This window comes from Furipterus horrens, unplaced genomic scaffold (assembly GCF_987537825.1).
Source record: "Furipterus horrens unplaced genomic scaffold, mFurHor1.1.pri manual_scaffold_8, whole genome shotgun sequence".
NCBI lineage: Eukaryota > Metazoa > Chordata > Mammalia > Chiroptera > Furipteridae > Furipterus > Furipterus horrens.
In genome coordinates this window covers 52431853-52453292 of record NW_028327178.1, presented here as the reverse complement: position 1 = coordinate 52453292, position 21440 = coordinate 52431853, and the positions used below count along the sequence as shown (strand labels likewise).

General features: G+C 41.6%; 1 protein-coding gene across 2 annotated transcripts in view; it reads right to left on the bottom strand.

Moving 5' to 3' along the window:
• NAPG (NSF attachment protein gamma) overlaps window positions 1-10182 on the bottom strand; it is a 38368-nt gene extending 28186 nt beyond the window's left edge. For both annotated transcript variants that reach the window (XM_090285153.1, XM_090285154.1), the window contains exons 1-2: window positions 10074-10182; window positions 1554-1621 (exon numbers count right to left, since the gene is read on the bottom strand). In XM_090285153.1, the coding sequence (XP_090141279.1) occupies window positions 1554-1621; window positions 10074-10129 (124 nt within the window). In that variant the 5' untranslated portion in view covers window positions 10130-10182. The remainder of the gene's footprint in view (window positions 1-1553; window positions 1622-10073) is intronic.
• Window positions 10183-21440: the final 11258 nt, after the last annotated feature.

The window sequence follows — 21440 nt, the reverse complement described above, 5'->3', positions numbered from 1 at the left end:
TACTTCGCTAGTTTTATATTTAATAAAAAACAAAAAAACTCAATGCTTTAGTTATAGCTTATTCCATCTTTTAAATTATTTTGAAATGAAGACTAATAAACACATGAAATATTTTTATAATAAACCCTCCTCTTTGGCACAATCTTTAAATAAATGTCTAAATGTTTTTTAAAATGCATTTAAAATAAAGCTTTTGCACTGCTTAGGTTTCTGTGAAAAAAATAAAAAATCTCAGTATCCAGTATCCGGAGAGTTAAAATACACTGCTCACTATTGTAAAATTACATCCTCAGAGCAAAACAATTAGGGTTGGCTCTAAAATATATCACAGATTTGACAAACTTATCAAAGGTTGCTTACAAATATGTAAAAAGGATACAACTTTTCTTAAAAAAGGTATTTGTTAAAAACACACTCTTAAAATTCTTTCTAGTAAAATACTGAAAGTAAACTACTGAAATTATTTCCCTCTCCAATTTAAATGTATTTTGCATAAACACTTAAAGAAAATAAAGAACGCTTTAATGGGAAAAATCCGACCTGAAATATTTATTTTTGAAAGCAGCTCATGGTCTCAGATGCATATAAAACAAATCTGTGTCCAACTTCCTCATGAAAATTTACAAAATGTTATGCCCTCAATTTACAACACCTTCTTGTACAGGTGTCCATTAAATCCATATAAAGTTCAAACTTTTAATAATTTTCCCTTCAAATATGATATATAAATATCAGAAAGAATTTATTCATGATTTAAATAAAAGTGCTAAAGACTCATGTGTTGTCATTTGTTTTATTATCTAGAGAATAAAACCTTTATTGTACTGATTAGCTTCAATTTATCCAACTTCTTTTTTCTTTGGTGATATACTAAAACTAAAGTTTGCCAAAAGCACTGTACCTATATGATCTCTGTGCTAGGATAATAAAAGTGATCAGGGCTATCACTGAAACACAAGTAATCATGGATATGCTAAAAGCTATCATTCCATAATTTAAAATGTTAAATTTTTAGTAAAACCCCTATCTGCTGCATATTTCAAATCATTTTTATCTTACATTCAGATAAATGTATTCTAATATTTATGTAGCTTAACGCTCATGAACATTTATCAGTGTATCTCAAAGTGAGGCACATTAAAAAATCATGCATCAAACACATGACTTTAGATCTGCTTACAGTAGACATTAAAAAAATTAACAAAAATCTTTATTCAATAACAGGAAGTACACAAAATATGGCAAATCTTCTAGAAATACTATGCAACTGACTGAAGTTCAAGAATATACATACAATGCTAAAAACCTGCAGCTAAGTTCTTTCAACCCTACTCATCTCTGCTGTCATGAGAGGCAAAACTACAGAAATCTCTCACTCAGCCGTCAACACATTTGAAAATAACAAGTGTTAAACAGGCCAGGGCTTGGGTAGATGGCTGTTGTTAACTATTAGAATCTTATAGGAAGCATTAAGAGCAAGTAGTATGTGAGAGAAAGTTATCAGCCTACTTTAAGATTATACATTGGACTTATAGGGCTATAGTCACACATACCTGCTTTTCCATATTCAGAAGCAGCACTGTCATAATCTGGCTTCCACTTTAAAAAACCGGTTTTCAGGCTAAAATGAAAGAAAGACATATTTCTTAGAGGTTGCCAATCACATTTATAAGTTAGAATTCTGCTGGTAATGACTTTATGGGTCATTAAAAAAACAGGAAGAGGAGCCATCAGGTAACAAGTCCCCAACCAACCTTATTTACAATTTAATACAAGCTCACCCTTTTCCCTGCTGCAGCCATTGAAAGGTTTTCCTCCTTTTGAAATGCCTGTATAACATTCAAGTATAGCAGAGATTCTCAGTGCATGGCCCCCAGGCCAGCATTACCTGAAAATTTGCTAGAAATGTAAATTGTTGCCCCATCCAAGACCCACAGAAACAGTGACTCAGGTGGTAACAAAAACCAGCAACCAGCACCTAACATGCCCTGAGGCATATTAAAGCTTGAAGCCCTCTAAAGCACAGCACCAGGTAAGCATTTGAATTTGTGAGACTGAAGCTCAGGAAAGAGGCTAGGAAGATTAAATGAGGAGATATCAGCAAATGCCATACCAAGAGCCCTGTTAAGATCCCCTAAGGAGGGGAAAAAATTGGAACCATTGTAACAATACAATCAATAAAATATACCTAAAAAAAAAAAAATCCCCTAGGGAGACCTTAGAGCAGTTCTCAACCTTCCTAATGCCACGACCCTTTAATGCAGTTCCTCATGTTGTGGTGAATCCCCGACCATAAAATGATTTTCATTGCTACTTCATAACTGTAGTTTTGCTATTATTATGAATCGTAATGTAAATATCTGATATGCAGGATGTATTTTCATTGTTACAAATTGAACATAATTAAAGCATAGTGATTAATCACAAAAACAATATGTAATTATATACGTGTTTTCCGATGGTCTTAAGCGATCCCTGTGAAAGGGTCGTTCGACCCCCAAAGGGGTCACGGCCCACACGTTGAGAACCGCTGCCTTAGAGAGAGGGCAGAAAGACTCCAGAATACTAATGTTCAGAGGAACAACAGAGGGAGTCACCAAAAAAAGGCTGCAAATCAGCCACCAGTGAACAGGAAGAATAACCAGAAAGACAAGGATGTTATGAAAATAAGAGAAGCTGCTTTCAAGGATCACTATTGGCTTCTCAGATGCCAAACCAAAGGTCAATCAATTCTCAGTCTTTACCTTAACATTTTATTTTCTTGCTCTAATTAAAATAATTATGTATTTCCAGTTTAAATTAACTCAGTGACTATTAAGCTTGCATGTGCGTAAGAATTGCTTAAGAAACACGCTCTTAGATTCCAAATTTTAATTCAATTAGCTTACATATAACATTGTTAGCGTCAAACCTTCCTTACCTGAGAGCTGGAGAATTCCCTCAAAAGTACACCTTCATTTTGTAACAGCTGTGTGAACTGCCCATAGGCCCTAACTTTAAAGAAATATTTTTCTGCCAATTACATTTATTTAATATTTGTATTTTCTGTATACTAGTATAAGATGCAAATCTGTAACGTAAGTTTTCAAGCTTACCAAGAATATTTTTGCTAAAAAAAATCCTTAAGATTAGAATCCAAGGAGGAGTAAGTGGAAGCTACACTAACCTCCTCCCAGGACCAGTCTGGATTTACACCTTAATTTTGGAGAAATCATCTGAAATAACCAACTGAACACTAGCTGGAGAGAAGTCTTATAACCACGGAGAGATAGAAAAGGCCGCTACATCACAACGTGACCGGTAGGGAGTGGGGAGAAGCGGCAGGGCTGGCTGGACTCCCACAGGTGGCAGCTGAAGGGACTGAGAAACAGCTCAGCAGCCGGGGATTCCCCCTGAGAAGAGCAGGGTCTAAATCCCCAGCTGAGCTTCCCAGCCTACAGCAACAGAGTGGAAAGTAAAATAGTACCCAGCTGTGAAAAGCGAAAAGCCACAGGGTTTCTTCCTAGCCGGAGACAAAGAGCTAGAGAAAAAGACCTCTTAAGCAGATCACATATGAAAATATCTTGGCCCCCACTTACCTTGGGCTCAAGCAGAGGGAATGCAGAGAGGACTAGAGACACTTGGGGAGAGTTTGGCGCCGTGGCGTTGAGGGGAGAACTAGGGGAGCAGCCGACCGGGTCCCAGTGCTGACTCATCCCCAGTACTGCAGGCAAACCATTCCCCTCCAAGTGGCCAGCCAGAGAGGAAGCAAAAGTCCTGCCTACAGGAATTAAGCTGCCACACCCTGGTCCTTAAGCCTGATGGCTAATCATAGATTGACTAGATTAACAATTAAAGGAGACAGACAAAGGCAGTAGATCCCTGGAAGTCTCCAACAGGCTGCCTAGGGTCAGACTGGTACAGGATCTGACGTCAACAGGGGCAGATCCAGGAAGTGCAGATCAATCTAAGAGGCAGCAACAAACAATAAGTCACAAAAATGGGGAGACAGAGAAACAACCCCCCATCGAAAGGAAAGGTAGAATCCCCAGAAAGAGTGCTAAATGAAATAAGAGGGGAGCAAACTATCAGATATGGAATTCAAAACATGGATTATGGAGAAGCTCAATGAGCTCAGCAGAAACTACAAAGAACTCCAGGGAAACTACAAGGAACTTACTGAGAATTACACGAGCATGAAAAAGGACATAGAAGCTATCAACAAGAGCCAGAAAGAAATGAAAAATACAATCTCTGAATTGAAGAACACAGTAGAAGGAATTAAAAGCAGGCTAGAGGAAGCAGAAGATCGGATCAGCGAGCTGGAGGACAACGTACACAAAAACTCCCAGACAGTGCAACAAAATGAAAAAAGACTGAACAAGACTGAAGAGGCTCTAAGACAGCTGCAGGACAACATGAAACGTAATAATATCCATATCATAGGAATTCCAGAAGAAGAAGAAGAGCAAGGGATAGAAAACCTCTTTGAAAAACTGAGAGAAAACTTCCCTAACATGAGGAGAGAAAGAGTCACGCAAGTCCCGGAAGCACAGAGGGTCCCAATGAAGATGAACCCCAACAGGCCCACCTCAAAACACATCATAATTAAAATGGCAACATTCAAAGACAAAGAGAGAATCCTAAAAGCAGCAAGAGAGAAAACTAATAACATACAAGGGAGCTCCAATAAGGCTATCATCAGATTTCTCAGCAGAGACACTACAAGCCAGAGGGGAATGGCAAAAAATATTCCAAGCAATGAAAAACAAAGGCCTACAACCAAGACTACTCTACCCAGCAAGGCTCTCATTCAAAATGGAAGGTGAAATAAGGAGTTTCCAAGACAAAAAAAAAGGCTAAAAGAATACATCACCACCAAACCAGCATTGCAAGAGATGCTAAAGGGTCTGCTTTAAGATGAAGAAACAGAGTGAGACAGAGAGGAACACAAGTACAAGTGGGAAAAATTATGCTTAGCGAAATAAGCCAGGCAACGAAAGAAAAATACCTTATGCTATCACCTATTACAGGAAACTAATGAACAACACAAACAAATGAGCAAAATTGAACCACAGGTATGTAAACAAGGAGTAGACTAACAGTAACAAAGAAGGAGGGAGAAGGGAGAGAAGAGGGTAAGAAGGGGAAGGGTCTAGTTAAAGAACAGGTATAAATGACCCACGGACATGACAATTGGGTGGGGACTGACTGTGAGAAGGGGGAGACAGGGTACAGGGAAGCGGGGGGGCGTAGTGGGACAACGGTAATGGAAAAACAAACAAAAAAATTTTTAGGGGGGGAAAAAATGAAAATATAAAGAATGGAAATGCAAGTTCAGTGAATATTAGGACAAGGATTTTCATTCACACTGTATATTTTTCTCCCTATCTGATCCCTCCAGGGTTTGGCATTCTAAAGAAGTAATGACATAAGGCTCTTTGCATAAAACTAATAAGACCAGTTGTTAATAGAGGTTTTTTTGACCAAGACTTTGATTGGAATGTCATAACTAAAGGAGACATGCTTGGGCTCTGGTTGTTACCAAAAAGCCCTGAGGAACTGGGATTGACGTTCGAAGGTAATAAAAGCCCATGAGATAAAAGGCCTGGTACCATGGTTGGTTGTGTGGTCCTCAGCAGTCTTTCCAGGGAAGGAATGAAGGTTGTTTTCCTGAAAGATGGCTAGAAGGGACCTTAAGGCATAATGGAAAACCAGAAGGACTTGGAAAAGACAGGTGTTTACAGGCAAGGTTGAATGCCAGGTATGTGGCTCAGCTTCTGCGCCCTCAAGGGCAGATTGAAGGTCACCCTAAATGTTCCTTGCATAAGTTCCAGCAAAGCAGAACTAAAGATCATAAGTGATCATTTGCTCCTCTTGTGTTTATGCAAATGAACAGGATAAATTAAAAATGGACTTAATGCAGTCCCTTTAATGACAAGAAGGGTAATCTTAGGAAGAAAAATCATTATTCAAGGAAAATCACAATGCTCAGTGGTAGACTATAAAGTAGTGCAACTAACCGTCTCTAAAGTTTCTTTTCATTGAAAGTTTCTTTTCATTGAAAATTTGTTTTCATTTGAAAGTTAAACTATGTCACCCAAGATGTTTAATTCACAGGCAAGAAAAATGTCAAATGACTTGCAACTGGATGTCTTTCCAATAAGACAGTCTTACAGATTTAGAGACTTGTTTATGGGTTATGTTACATAAATTAACATGTGTTTTCTGTTTTCAAAGGGCATAAGCCTATGATCTCATTACCTGAGTGATTGTCTGTACATATAGGCCTCACTTAATCCTGTCTGCATTGCTGCCTCATGAGACTTAACAGTTTGGCTGAACTAAGTGGCTGGGTTGGTGAAGTATGGGGTGGTCCTTGGCTTCACTTTAAAACTGGTTTCTCTTTTCTATCCTAATGGCTTGGACAGAAAGAGCCCAGAGGTCTGAGAGGGGGGGAACCTAAAATATTTCCCTCAGCCCTAAATAAGTATAATGGGCAAAAGGGTTTTGGACAGGTGAGATGTGCCTGGCACACCTTCCTCCAAAGAAGCCCTTTTTACCCTTAATGTGGAACATTGAAAAATTAATCCCTGCCTTTTGTCATCTAGTGGTTACGGATTGAATGATGTCTTTTAACCCTGTTGCCAAATCTGTTGCCCCCAGAATACAAGGATGCCAGCCTGTTAAATAAAGCACACCGTTGTCTGGGGACAGCCAACTGACCTGGAGTCTGCACGATCCTTCCCCATGTGGGATGGCCACCCTTCCCTCCATACCCCCACTCTTATTAGGTATTTCTGGACCAAAGGGTAGGTAGGACGACGACCATGTCCAGCTTGAAGCAGCTAGAGGAGATTGAAACCTTCGCCCATTGTCCTTTATAAGATTATAAAGGGTCTTAAATCTGAGAGGCAGAGATTGTTATTTTTTTATTGTTAAAACAATTAATTATTAAAAAAGAAGAAGAAGAAGAATATATGAAAGGGTGATGCAGGAGAGCTTGTATGTACGACCCATGGGCATGGACTTGGGGGGGGAGGTTACTGGGGAGGGGGTGCTGGGCGGAGGGGAGCAAAGGGGAAAAAATTGGAACTATTGTAACATAATCAATAAAACACACTTAAAAAAAAGAATATGAAGACAAAAAATAAAAAATCCTTAAATTGCAGTCTGTCCACTCTAATCCACAAAACTGAGGAAGTATACAATAAAACAAAAACTTAATCCTCCACCCCACTCCAAAGCACTTATTATGTTCTGTATACTAACAAAATTTTCAAATTTCATCAAAAATAAAGTATAATCATTCAATTGTTTAATGGGCTATACATGCAAGAGCTACAGTTTAAAAAGATAGTATTGGGTTGGTCAAAAAGTCTGTATGATTTTTTCTGTAAAAGACACATTTTTCATTTTCACCAATAACGTTACTGATTTGGATATTTTGAGTTTGTCAGCTATCTCCTGTGTGGTATAACACTGATTGTTCTCAATTAATGTCTCCATTTGTTCACTGTCAACTTGAACTGTCTACCCGACTGTGGAGCATTGTCCAGCCAGAAACTTCCAGCTTGAAACCTCACAAACCACTTTTCACATGTTGGATCAGTGACAGCACCTTCTCCGTACACTGTACAAACCTTTTTTTTTTTGCATTTCAGTTGTGTTTTTACCTTTGAAATAATAAAGCACAATATGCGAAAAATGTTGCATATTTTCTTCCATCTTCAATATTAAAATGCCTACACAAAAACTCACCAATTTCGATAAGATTTTTTTTTTTAATGCATGGCTGATAGGACAGCTGTCACAATACAATCTAACAAAATTGTTTCAAATGAAGTTGAAGACAACTAAGCGCTACTAGTCGTCTTATGGAAAAAACCAAATGAACTTTTTGGCCAACCCAATAAATCGCCCCCAGTAAACTAAGCACCTCTAATTAGTAACTGAGAAGGCACTCTGGTTAATTTAGTTTAAAGACTATACCTGATTTGACTGTTTGTTTGTTTGTTTTCAGAAGACTCGAGAAAGGTATTCTCTTGAGGCCAACAGTTTAATCAATTTCCATAGGACCAAAACCCACAAAACCACCCCATTTGAGGGGGTTAATTATAATGACGAAACTACTTCGCAATATTGAACCACGATATCATTAGAAGACAGAAATATCGAATCACCTCTCCATTCCAGGCCCATTTTCCCTATCACCCACTGAGCCTTCAAACACAACACATTCAAGCCTCAATCCAGCACCTCCCTGCCCCAGCCCTACCCATCCATCATATTCACTCATCTCTGTGCCCTGCTTTGGCTGAAGGTCTCTCCACCATTCCATCTCCCAAGTTAGAAACAAAGGGGACAACCCTGCACATCCAGTCAAGTCATTAAAGCTTTTCAATTCTATCTAAGGAACATCACCCAATCCTGCTCCTTGTGCTGTAGCTTTAATTTTGGCCCTTGCCATTACTAACCTGTAAGGGGGAAGTCACCTTTCAGGCTCTGCCCTCCTCTTCCATTCCTCCCACCCTTGGGACAGCAACCTTTCCTTACCTTGTATCTCAACTGAAGCCATAGTATACTTCTAATCTAGCAATGAATGCCTTAATTTGACTCATTTGTTTACTTGTCTGCCCTCCTGTGTTTCTAAGCTCTTGAGGAAGAGACCACTTTTTACCTCAGTAACCCCAGCAGCCTATGTACAGATACACAGCGACAACTCCTCCACACTGGCACATTTCCTTCAGCTAAAACAAATCTAACCAGATCCCACTGGTTATTAGATCCCTAGGAAAGCCAATGTTCAGGACCACTGGACAGAGCGCAGTCCTTTCCCAGTCTGGCCCCAACACTTCTCCATTCTAGCTCATGCCCTGGGTACTGCAACTACTCTGCATTCACTGTTCCCCCAGCACATTTTTAGGCGTGTGGCTAAACTGCATCCTGGGCATGGGTTCTGTCGTACGATTTCCCTCCTCTAAAAATTTCTTATTTTTCATGCCCTGTTCAGAAATCACCTGTTATTATGTTCCTAAATGCCGCCCAGGTAGAATAACCTTCTCCCTCTTTAACCAAAGCACAGTTAACAGCTTTAGGATGATCCTTATTATAGACGCTATCCTAATAATACGTTCGTGTTCGTTCTCAATAACCAGATTGTTGTGGGCACCTGCACCAAAAGAGCACCAGTACCTTTCTCACTGCCTGGAAGTAATGTGGTACAACAAAAATAGCTTGAGTTCTTTTTTCACCGGAGGAGAAATGTATCTGCTGCCTTTCCACTGTGCAGCCTTGGGTTAGTTATTATGAGGCTCTTCAAGTCTCATTTCTTCAGCTGTAAAGTGAGAATCTCTATTTGGTAAGTTGTGGAGATGTCAGTCAGCTGAGGTATGTGAAGCTTCTAACACAGAGCACAGTGTAGACTTTTCATTATCTCGAACTGCCAGATAAAAATTCACTGGAGTAATGCAACAGAGAAGGAGTGTCGAAAAGGTTATGCAGAAATCAATTCAGTTCCCCAAGTATGTGCTGGGTGCCTACTGCAAACCGTAGAAGGTGACCAGACAAGACTAAGGAAGCGCAATTCCTGCCCCCAGGAAGAGTATAATGGGACCTGACAAAAGGTCACCGAAGAATTTCCAGGGTGAATCTGTAGCCCACCACTCAACAGACGGCAGTCTTTTAGAGCAGTGGTTTTCAACGGGGGCGATTTTATCTCCCGCGGGGAGTTTTGGTTGTGACAAAAGGGAGGAAGGAGAAGCGTGCTCCTGGCACCAGTAGGTGCAGGCCGGAGATGCTGCTGCAGACGCTGCAGTGCACAGGGCGGCCCCCGCCCCGGGCCTCACGCAGCCCAAAGCGCCGAGGTTAAGAAGCCAAGTTTAGAACACAGGCGGCAGAGCCTTCACCCCACGGACCCCCAGAAAGGGCGCGCTGACGACTTCCTGGGGGGAGGGGGTAACTGTGCTTGTAAGCGGCCCGCTCCGGCATCCCCAAGCCCAGCCACTCTCACTCCCTCGCGCCCCCCTTCCAACCCGGCCTGAGGGGGGCACGACCCCAGTGGCCAAAGGTACACAGCAGAGTCTCTCACTCACTATTTCTCAGCTTTGGCGAGGTGTTCCAGCCCCTCATTGATCTTCTGAGCAGCCATCACTAATACCCCGCCCCTGCCATAGAGAGCAAATGCCCAGCTGAGGAGGCGTGGAAACACCTAATAGGAAGTTAGGACAGCGCCGTTGGCTACCGGGGCCAGCAGGGGTCAAATCTCATAAAGCAAAGTAGGTATGGGAGCTCATCTGGGCACTGCGCAGGCGCAGAGCGCTTGGTCAGACCTGTGGGCTTCTAACGCAGGCGCGGTGGAATTTTAGAGGTCATTCGTTCATTCCTTCAACAAGTATTTATTGAATGCCCCGTATGTGTCAGTCACTGTTCTAAGTGTGAGACACGCTCACAATAAAACACCGGGTCACAGGACTTGAGCAGCAAAGAGAGGCGTTTATTCACGAGTCTGCAGTCAGGGGCACAGCCAGCCAGGGGCATGCACACGAAGTTGACAAAGTGAACTGGTTTTATATTAACGCTATTAGCCCCTCCCCCCAACCCTTCTCCTTCTCCCCTGTTTCTCCATTCCAGGTTAACCCGGGTTCACAATCTAACGTGATTAACTACTTAACTAAGGGTGTGATTCGTCGTCGGCAGCCGTCCGTCTCGAGAGACGATGGTGTAACTTCTTAAGAGTCTATCTGCACCGCCGAGAATGGTTGTGCAGTCCGACTTGGGAGTGACACGGTATCTGTCTCCTCCCGTGTTGAATCGACATCTTGCGATGACGCTGGAGTGTCCTCTCCAGTGAAGCTGAAGCTACAGAGCCTGGGCAGGGTGATATGGAGGGTCTGCTGTTGCCCATGCAGCAGACCCCCCCTCTCTTCGCAGCTGAAGGGTCCAAGGGAAAGACGGAGTCAATACAGCTTGGCTTCAGGTGCGCCGCAGGAGTTGCCGGTGTTGACTACAACGTCAAACCGCCTTAGGGACTCCGGCTCCGGATTTTCTGTCGGGGTTTACTCCCTTAGCCTTTCCCCTGAAGAGGTATGCCACAAGGCAGCGGAGGTTTTTTGGAGTCAGAGTTTTCCTTCTCTGATGTGCCCTGACTGGAAGATCGAACCAGCGACACTTAGCTCGCAGGCCGACGCTCAATCCACTGAGCCAAACCAGCCAAGGGCCAAGGGTGTGATTAACTAAGGGTAATCTATATAGGTCTATCTCCAACTTATTTGCAGTTATCTAGCTACATCTTCCCACTGCTCTGTGTTTGGTGATGACAGTCTTCCTCCTTTTGATCCCAGAGATATGTGTGAGGAGCTGCAGAATGTCATTTCCTCGTCCCTTTTCCATGATTCATCTGTTAATTATCTCCTACTGGTTTGAGCGTCAGTGGCTTTTTTATGCCTTACATAAGGACCAGAAAAGCAGTAGGGAGTACAACAGACAAAATACGCCGCCCTCATGGAGCCTTGCCTTTCCTTTCATGTGAAAATGCATTGGCGTTATAATTTATAACATTTGTTCCATAGGTAGTATTTTTTTTTTCATTTCAACTTTTGAGCGCTAATATGTCAGTCAGTAACCAAAAACAGACTGTTATTCCTGATTATTGTCAAATGATTACTTGACGAATACAAACTGAGGAGAGTTCTGTGAAAGAAAAATTCAGGGAGTTAAGATTGTTTGTGATCATCTTGCAGAAATAATAGCCAGTAATACAGTTGATTCAATTCATAATTCACTGTGATTTAAATATCCTCATAGATGGTTCCGGCAATGTGTATGCAGCTTCTCAGTTACTAACCCAAAAGGCTCAGCCACCATTCCCAGGATTCTAACCTTGACCTTACTAATAACTGTGTCCTCTACGGTATCAACTTCAAGCAGCCCACTTTAGCTCCTCTAGTCATTCCAATTCACCTTTCCCAGTGCCAATAATTCTTCGCCTTCAACAAAACTCTCACATTTTTCTATCCCTCTATTCTTATTCACACTCCCTCTTGTGAGAAATGCTCACAATAACACACTGGGACACAGGACTTAAACAGTAGATGAGGCATTGTTTATTCACAGGTCTGCTGAGCTGGACACACAGCCATATCAGGGACATGCGTGTGAGTGGAAGCAGACAAGCAAACTGGTTTTATACTAATACGAGTAGCACTCTCCTTCCCCTTTCTCCCTTCTCCCCAGTTTCTCCATTTGCTGGATAATCCAGAGTTACAGTCTAATTCGATTAACTAAATTTACTGAGAGTAGTAATTAACTCAGGGTAATCTGATTATAGGTCTGTCTCCAGCTCTCCCTTGAAGATTCTCTAACTTCTTTGCTGGGCTGTCTAGCTACATTTTCCCATTTCCATGTGTTTGGGGATGAATATCTTCCCCCTTTGATCCCAGAGACATTTGTGCTAAGCTGCAGAATGCAGAATGTCACTTCCTGACTTGTAGGTATGCTAATACTGTTGACTCTGACTCAGAGACCCCTTAATTTAAGATTTAATTATATTTGTCCTTTGCTGCTAATTATTTCCTACTGGTTTGAGAGTCACCAGTTTCTTTGTCCCTTATACTCTTTACCCAGCATAAATTCCATGCTCCATCATTTTAGCTATTCTTTTTCAATGACCTTCAACCTCTTGCTTCTCTCTCTCCTTTCTCTTTATCTGGAAAAACCCCAACTCTCCACCTACTCTGGAACTACTCTTGGGCAAGTAATTGTGGCTGGAGAAAAACAAGCCAGTATGATGCTAACATTACTCATTTTAATGATCATAAACATCAAGGAGACCTTTGCTACTGCTGGTCAACTGCACTATATTTCCCTGGTCAAATCTCTCATTCACTCTCCTGTATGGCTGCACACACCCTCCTTCTTCTCAAAACTCCAGTACAGTCTCACTGCCTGCCTGCCTGTCACCTGTCAACTCCTACTCCTTGTTTAATTAAAAAAACAGCAATTAGGAGAGATCTTCCATTTATCTCACCACCCCATCAACAAATTACCTACATCTGTTCCAAAATAGTCTGCCTTTGCTCTGGTGTCAGTGATTGAACTGGCCTTGGCTCTCTCCCCCATCTATCCTCACTTCCTTATTCAGTCTCATGGGTATAAGTACCACCCAACTATAAGGCCTCTTATCATCCTATTGTCTAGCTTGAGTTTCCTTATGTGAGGGACACAGCATTCCAATAGGGTGAAAGCGGAAGTTACAGGCTCATAAAGCCTAGGCTTCCAGGACCATGTCCACATCATTTCTGCCACATTTTATTGGTCAAATCGAATCACAAGGCAAGTTCAGATTCAAGAGTTAGGGAAATAGAGGAATTGCAAAATACTGTGGCTGTGATGGCCTCCAGTCTAACATAGCTCTGGGATGACCGATTAATTGCAAGAGGACTATTGCTGGAGCCTTTATCAGTAAACAGGAAAGCCTTACATTTTTAAGTGAAATTATACTTACTAATCACCCAGTGTCATCAACTTCTAAAACCATTGAAAGTGCCCAGATGTTTTTCTAAGGGATCACCACAAAAAGTCTGTAGCCTCATCCTCATTCTCACTTGTTCACGTACTCATTTATTATTTCCTGAGCAACCATTCTACACAAGGCCCTGCACCGACACACCCAGAACAAAGTAGTGAGCAAGGGGATGTAGGTGAGAAAAAAATCTCTGCCTCTACCCATCTTAGGTTCTCCAGCTGGGGCCTTATAAATTAGACTGGGAAAGACAGAGCAACAGGCAAACAGCATACATATTTAATCAAAGTTTTATGTGACAACAGAGCCTTCATAAGGAAATGAAGACCCTCAAAAGCAGTTAAACCTGTGTGTTTAGACTAGGTTTGATGAAGAGTGAAAAATCATGAAAAAATGTAATAAGACAAAGGGTATGAGCTAAGTGTAGTCAACTAGGGGAAAGTGAGCAAGGCCCTTTAGATTCCCTTCAACATTCCTGTCTTCAGAGATAAGGAGATTCCTTTCCTTTGGGTCTAGGGAAAGCAACTCTCACATGAGGGTTGATGGGGTTCAGGACAGGCTACCCTAAAATATGGCACCTTGGCATGTTGAATATGTTAAGCTGAAGAAGTTTGAAAAAAACAAACAGCAGAAGCAAGGTTGCTCTGACCTTCCCCACCTTCTCCCCTTAAGCAGGTCATAAGAAAGGAGCCCCCGTATCTCCAAAGACAAAGGGACACCAAGAATCTGAACAAAAGGCCTCGCTAAATTTCCCTCAGTTTACTACACTTACTTGGTACTCCTTCACCTATCCTGTTCCTTCACAACTATCCATTCTTCATCAAACCCAGCAGGAATGTGCTCAGGAAAATGCTCTAACCAACTGAGGTACCCAGCCAGGACTCTTTCTGTTCTTCGTTCGTTTGTTTTGCATTTTTTAAAAACAACACTAACTTATCCTTTACCTTTGAGGATAGAAATCCAACATGAATCTCACTGGGCTAAGATCAAGGGGTTAGCAGGGCTGCATTCCTTTCTGAGCCTCTGAGGAAGAACCCATTTCTTTGCCTTTTCTGGCTTATGTAGGCTACCTGTATTTCTTGGCTCATGGCCCCTTCCTCCATCTTTAAAACCAACAGTGTCAGGCTGAGTTATGCTGTCATCTCTCTGGTTCTCTAACCAAAGACAGAAAAGCTTCTCAATTTATGAAGACTCACACTATTAGATTAGGCCCACCTGGAGAATCCACAATAATCTCCTCTCTCAAGGTCTTTAATCTTTTTGGTTTTTCTAAAAAATTTATTTCAATTACAATTGACAAACAATACTATATTAGTTTCAGGTATACAACATATGTGTTAGACAATCATCACAATAAGTGTAGCACCACACATATTTATCACAATATTATTGACTATATTCCATATGCTGTACTTCGCATCTCCATAGCTGTCTTTGCAAGTGGCAGTTTTCACATCTTAATCACTTCCCCCTTTTCACCTATCCTCCCAATCCCCTGCCCCCCCAAATCTGGTAACTATCAAAGTGATCTCTTTCTCTATGAGTTTATTTCTGTTTTCTTTGTTCATTTGTTTTGTTAATTATATTTCACATATGTGTCTTTCTCAATCTGACCTATTTTACTCAGCACAGTACCCTCTAGGTCCATCCATGTTATTACAAATGGCAAGATTTTGTTCTTTTTTTGTGGCTGAGTCATATTCCATTGTATATATGTACCACATCTTCTTTATCCATTTATCTATCGATGGACACTTAGGTTGCTTCCATATCTTGCCTATTGTAAATAATGTTGCAATGAGCATAGGGATGCATATGTCTTTTCAAACTAGTGCTTTGGGTTTCTTCAGATAAATACCTAGAAGTACGTAGGGGACCTCTCCTTGTGGTTTCAGGAATTATAGCCGGCACCCCTGGAAGGCCTTTAAGTCCCAACAGAAAAACCAGAAGACTAAGAGGCAGATAGGACCAAAGGCCATTCAGAGGGTTCCCATGGGATTTGGATTTAAAGAATGCATATTATGCTTTAGAGCTTGCTCTAATCTTAGTTAACTTTAAACAATCTGTAGCTAAAAATGTATGAAGCCTTGCACCTAATGGCAGTGTGATGTCAAGATGTTTAATAGACCCTGACACAGACTGGTCACTGTGTTCTTTATATTGATATCTGTAATCAGTAACTGTCAACTGTAGTCCAAGCGTCTAAAAGCTTATTGGTGATTCATAAGTCCTGAGCTTGTATCTCCCAAATCCCCTCCTCAATAAAAGGCATGGGACACGGGAATTCTGGGCTCTTCACCACTAGAGAGATTAGCCACATCCCATCCCTCCAGACAAAATACAGTCTCCTGGATAAATTTGAAACCTCTGCTGGACAAGGAGTTTCCGACCAAGTCGGGGCATTGGAGGTAGGACAGCCTTAGAAGTGGAATTGCTGAGTCCTTTTTTCGTCTTATTATAGCCTGTGTTTTAAAGTCTACTTTGTCTGATGTAAGTATTGCTACCCCAGCTTGGTTTTGTTTGTTTGTTTGCTTCCATTTGTATGAAATATCTTTTCCCATGACTTTACTTTGGTCTGTGTGTGTTTTTTCATCTGAAGTGGGTCTCTCGTAGGCAGCATATATATATAGGTCTTTTCTTACCCATTCAGCCACTCTATTCTTCTGATTGGAAAAATTGATCCATTTACATTTAAAGTGATTATTGATAGGAATATAGTTATTGCCATTTTATTATTCATATCTTTCATGTCTTTTTTCTTTTTCTTCTTAAAGAAGTCCCTTTAACATTTCTTGTATACTGGTTTTGTTACAGAAACAGGGGAGTCCAAAAAACCCCAGAGTTCGCAGCTGGGGGATGGGGAGAAGGAAGCAGCTTTCGGGATGCCTCCACATGCCTGAGGCTGGTGGCTAGTGTCTTTGTTATGCAAAATGTCTTTAATGCATCCAAGGCCTCAAGGAGATGGGAGGGGTCTTGGACCAGGGGACGTATGGAAAAGGCACACAGAGCCTGCGTGAGGTTCTGTGAATGGTTAGAACTGGTTACCATACCCACTGCACCAGAGGACGTAGTCAGGGATTTAAAAATAAGAAGCAGACATTTTAGCCAGGCTGACCATGTGAATTTAACTGGGGACAGGCGGACCATACGGATTTAATGGGGTCTGACGATGCAGTTTTAAGGAAGGGACGTACCTTGCTGCTTTGAAAAGGAACAGACTGACCATGTGGATTACAATGGACTAACTATGCAGTTTACAAGGAGGCTGAGAATCCACTAGGTTCTGGATTAAAAGCTGGTGGACCCCATAACACAGACGAGGTCTCCCCAATTAGAATTGAATGATTGGCAACTACTGGTAAAGCTGAACTGTGTTTAGAAAGTAGGGAAACAGTATCTCTAACTTTTCTAAACTAGCCTCGTTTGGTAGGGGGAGGCAAGGATATGTGTTTTTTTTTTTTTTTTTAAATGTGTTTTATTGACTATAATATTACATTTGTCCCAATTTCCCTTCCCTCTTCTCCCCTCCACCCGGTGGCCCCCCTCCCTCCAGTTGTCCCCCGCTTTTAGACCATGTCCATTAGTTGTGCATACAGTTCTTCTCAACCTCTCTCTGTCTATTCCATTCCCTCCTACCATGCTCCTTAATTCCTATATCATCTCCCTCCCTCTCCCCCTTTCCCCTCCCTGCTGACCTCCCCCCAATATGCTCCCCATACCTATAGTTCTTTTTCCACTCTCGTTGCCTGTTTAGTTTGCCTTTGTTTCAATTCCCTAGCTTCTGTTGTTGTTTCTTGTGATGCAGTTTTCATTTTAGTGTTCATAGTTTTGATCCTCCTTTTTCTAAACCAGTCCCTTTAACATCTCATATAACAGTGGTTTGGATCTAATGAACTCTTTCAGTTTTATTTTGTCCTGGAAACACTTTCTCTGCCCTTCTATTCTGAATGACAATTTCGCTGGAAAGAGTATTCGTGGTTGTAGGTTTTGGATTTTCATTACTTTGAATATTTCTTGCCAGTCCCTTCTTGCCTGCAGGGCCTCCCTTGAGAAGTCAGCTGATAGTCTAATTGGGACCCCTTTGTACATGATTCTTTTCTTCTCTCTTGCTGCTTTTAAGATTCTCTCTTTATCTTTAACTTTTGACATGTTGATTATAATGTGTCTTGGAGTGGTTCTCCCTGGGTCCAGTTGTTTTGGAATTCTCTGTGCTTCCTGGACCTGTAAGTCTATTTCCTTCCCCAAGTTTGGGAAGTTCTGCTTTATTATATTTTCACTTAACTTTTCAATTTCTAGTTCATCTTCTTCGCCCTCTGGCAAACCAATGATTCTTATGTTGGGCCTTTCATAGCTGTCCCAGAGGTTTCTGATCCTCTCATCATTTTCCTTGCTTCCCGTTTTTCTCTCTGTACTGGTTGACTGTTTGTTCCTTCTTTGTGTTCTGGTTTATTGATTTGAACTCTGGATTTTATTTCCTCACCATCTGTCTCGTATGTGGTTTTGTTCCTTTCAGTATGAATGTTTTTCGATTCTTTCTCATCTTTTTCCAGACCTTTTGTTAATTCTGTAAGCCACCTGATAACAATGGCCCTGAACTGAGCCTCTTATTTGTTCATCTGTCAGATTCTTCATCTGTTGCCTGGTGAGCTGCACCACCGGGATTTCTATAGTTGTCTGCCTCATTTTGACAGATGAGTTTTGTTTTCTTGGGCCAGCTACAGGGGGCAGTGCCTGTGTACTCGTCACAACCCAGCGACTGGCGCCGATCCGCAACCTTTCTCGCCGGCGCTTTGTTGTCACTGCCCAGCGACCAGTGGCGCGCGATCCGCAACCTATTTCACAGCCCTGTGGTGCTTTGTGTGGAGGCGGGGGTCCAAGATGGATTCACACAGTTATTCTGCTAGGAGACCGGGATCCGTCCTCCCGCCACCTGGGCCTCACTGTTCCAGGCGATATGGTGGCTGCTTCTCCCAGCGTTGGGGTTGCGAGCCGCTGGGGTTTGACTGCAGCCGGGATTGTCCTCCCTGCTGCTGGGATTGTTCTCCCTGCCGCTGTCCCTGGTGCTACCGCAAACAACACCACCCACTTTCGCTCTTCCTACCTGCCCAAAGGGCGCTGCTGGTTTGTAACTTCATACGTTGTGCTTCCGTGTAGTTTTGTTTTCTGGAATTTCTAGTTATCTTTTCTTTTGAAGTAGTTGTATTCCTCTCTAGTTGTAGAGGGAGGCCGAGCATGTCCGTCTAAGCCTCCATCTTGGCCGGAAGTCCGGATATGTGTTTATGGGTGATATAAGGAACATAAAACTTAACAGCAGAAATCCGCAAATAATCTAAATTTATATAACTGTTAAATAAACAATTCTTTTTCTTTTCACTAAACTCTGGCTCTGGTATTCAGGGTTATAATTTTGGTGGCGGGCAATTGGGCCCCTAACTAAAGAGTCCATGGGTTCTGTTTCAATTGGAGCAGCCCAGGGGTCTTTAACAGTTTGGTGGTAATGAACTCTTTTAGCTTTTTTCTTGTCTGGGACACACAGGTTATTCTCAACACAACACCCAGAGGATCTTTTTCAGAGATATTAGATCAAGTCACTGCTGGCTGCAAACCTCCCCAATTACTCCCCTCACCCCCCACTTTTTTTTTTTTTTTTTTTTTTTTACAGGAAAAGCCAAAGGGCTGACAACAGCCTGCAAGACCTACCAGAACCTGAGCACCTCCCACAGGTCTGCCTTTGTCTGTGGTTTTTCCTGGTTCACACTGGCCACACCTCTTCTTAAATACACAGGCAAACCTCACCTTAAGGCCTTTGCTTTAGTGTTTTCTCACCTGGAGCACTTTCACCAGAGAGCTTCCAGAAGATTCCTTGCCTTCTTGAAGTCTGCTCAAACCTCACTGCTCTGTAAGGCTGCTCCACTGATACTGCATCCTGCTCCCTCTCCTCCTCTACACTTTCAGTCCCTAACATTGTCCTGCTTTCCTGCATAGTACTGTTCATCTTCTAACATGATATCATTTACTCAGTTTTTTTTTTTTTTGTTTGTTTGTTTTATTGTTTTTCTCTCCCCATGGAATTTAAGCTCCATGATGTCAGGTGTCTTTGGATATTTTGTTTGCTGGTGTTTAGAACAATGTCTCACATGTAACAGGCACATAATGCATGTGTGTGGTCTTAACTGATAAACTGCTCCCCTGTACCTGCATCTGTAGTGCCTTATTATAATGTTCTGATGGTGCCTACTCCTGGCCTTATCTCACAGTTTAACCTGCATTGCTATGGGAGAGTGAGCAGAAAGATGAGTTAGAATGCTTGGGGCTGTTTCCTCAGGAGCCTTGGTGGGACCCTACTTTAAAACAATTTCTTTAGCTTGTCATCTGCTTCTATTTGCTGGGTTTTCTCCATGGTTCCTTGGATCTCTCCTACTTTAACCTTGCGCAAAATCATCATCTAAAAATTCTTCATATTTTCAATAGACTATCAAACACAGAGCAAGAAAGTGAGTGTGTGAAAACGAAGAAAGACCAGTAGGGCCTTACCATGTGTGCCAGTCCTCTTTTCTCAACACAGAAAATGCAGAACCAGCAAAATCTAAGCTGAAACAGAGTCCAGCATAGCCATAGTCCCATAGTAGTCTCTGCTTCAGTAGGGAGGAGGTGGATGACGGTGGTGCTGGGAGTGGATCCAGCACTGTTCAGTTTGCCTGACCCTCCAGGCTCCTGATGGAGGCCAACAACTGATTCTGGGGTCCTGGCAATCATGAGACAAATGGCTATTGAGCAGCTAGCAAGTGTGTTATGTGTACCACCTAAGAAGCACTATTATTATCCCATTATACATAGGAGGACACTGAGGTTTACAGAAGCTAAATAACTTGCCAAAGTTTTCACAACCAGTAAATGGGAAGGCAGGACTTGAACCCAGAACCATTTGACTCCAAATCTATACTTGAGCCACTATAATGGACAGAAAAATAGCCTTTGTTTTTTAGTAGCTTAAATAGCAACTCACACACCATCTCTGCTTAGCCATATGAACCAATGATAGATTTTCAAATGTTTTTTTTAAACATCACAGTGTACTTTACAATACACAGTGCACTGTTATTATTTTGAAAGTTCGCTAATAACTGAAAAGTTACACTTAGGAACTTATTAGGTATGACTGAAATAAGTTACCAAATGGTTGAGAAAGAAACATCCCTAGCAGATACAATAGGCATATTGTACTGAGAAGGTCTTAGCCTCTAAGGCACCTTTCTGGCGTTCATCCCTCGTTGCTTGTGGTCTTGTAGTTCTCCCCACCAAACACAGGGTGGCACCACGTGCACATGGTTTTACACCACATGGTCTCAAACAGAAATGATTGCTACTTTGGATTACAGAGTCAGATTGTGGGAACCTTCGCCTTCATCACTGAATTTTCCACATAAAAGTGATACCTCTCAGTATTTTGTACACAAAAGTAAGCATTGTTTCCCAAGAGTTCAGAATACAGTAAAACTGGAAAGATCTGTGGCATTAATCCTGGTATATTTAATAACAGGTTTCTTTTATATCCATTTAAACTAACACAATTGTTTTGATGAATATTATTTTAAAGAAGAAAGAAGGTATAGAACCTTCACTGCTAGTGATATTTAAAAGAAAGTTGAAACCAACGTACTGAACTGCCTTAGTGGTGTCCTACTGTACAACTTACAGATACCCTACTTCTATTCAGTAAATGTTCTCTTTTAAAAACTATACCCCACAGATATAACTGTGAGAGGAACTTTAGTCTTAAATTGTAATAATTTTACTTTATTTCCAGCGGAATATATTCATGTGGTTACATTTTGTACAAATGTAAATTATGCAAATATGAAATAATACAACATAAAATATTAATAATGCCTAACTTAATCAGTGAAATTTTAAAAATAACAGGCATCTTTTACATAAG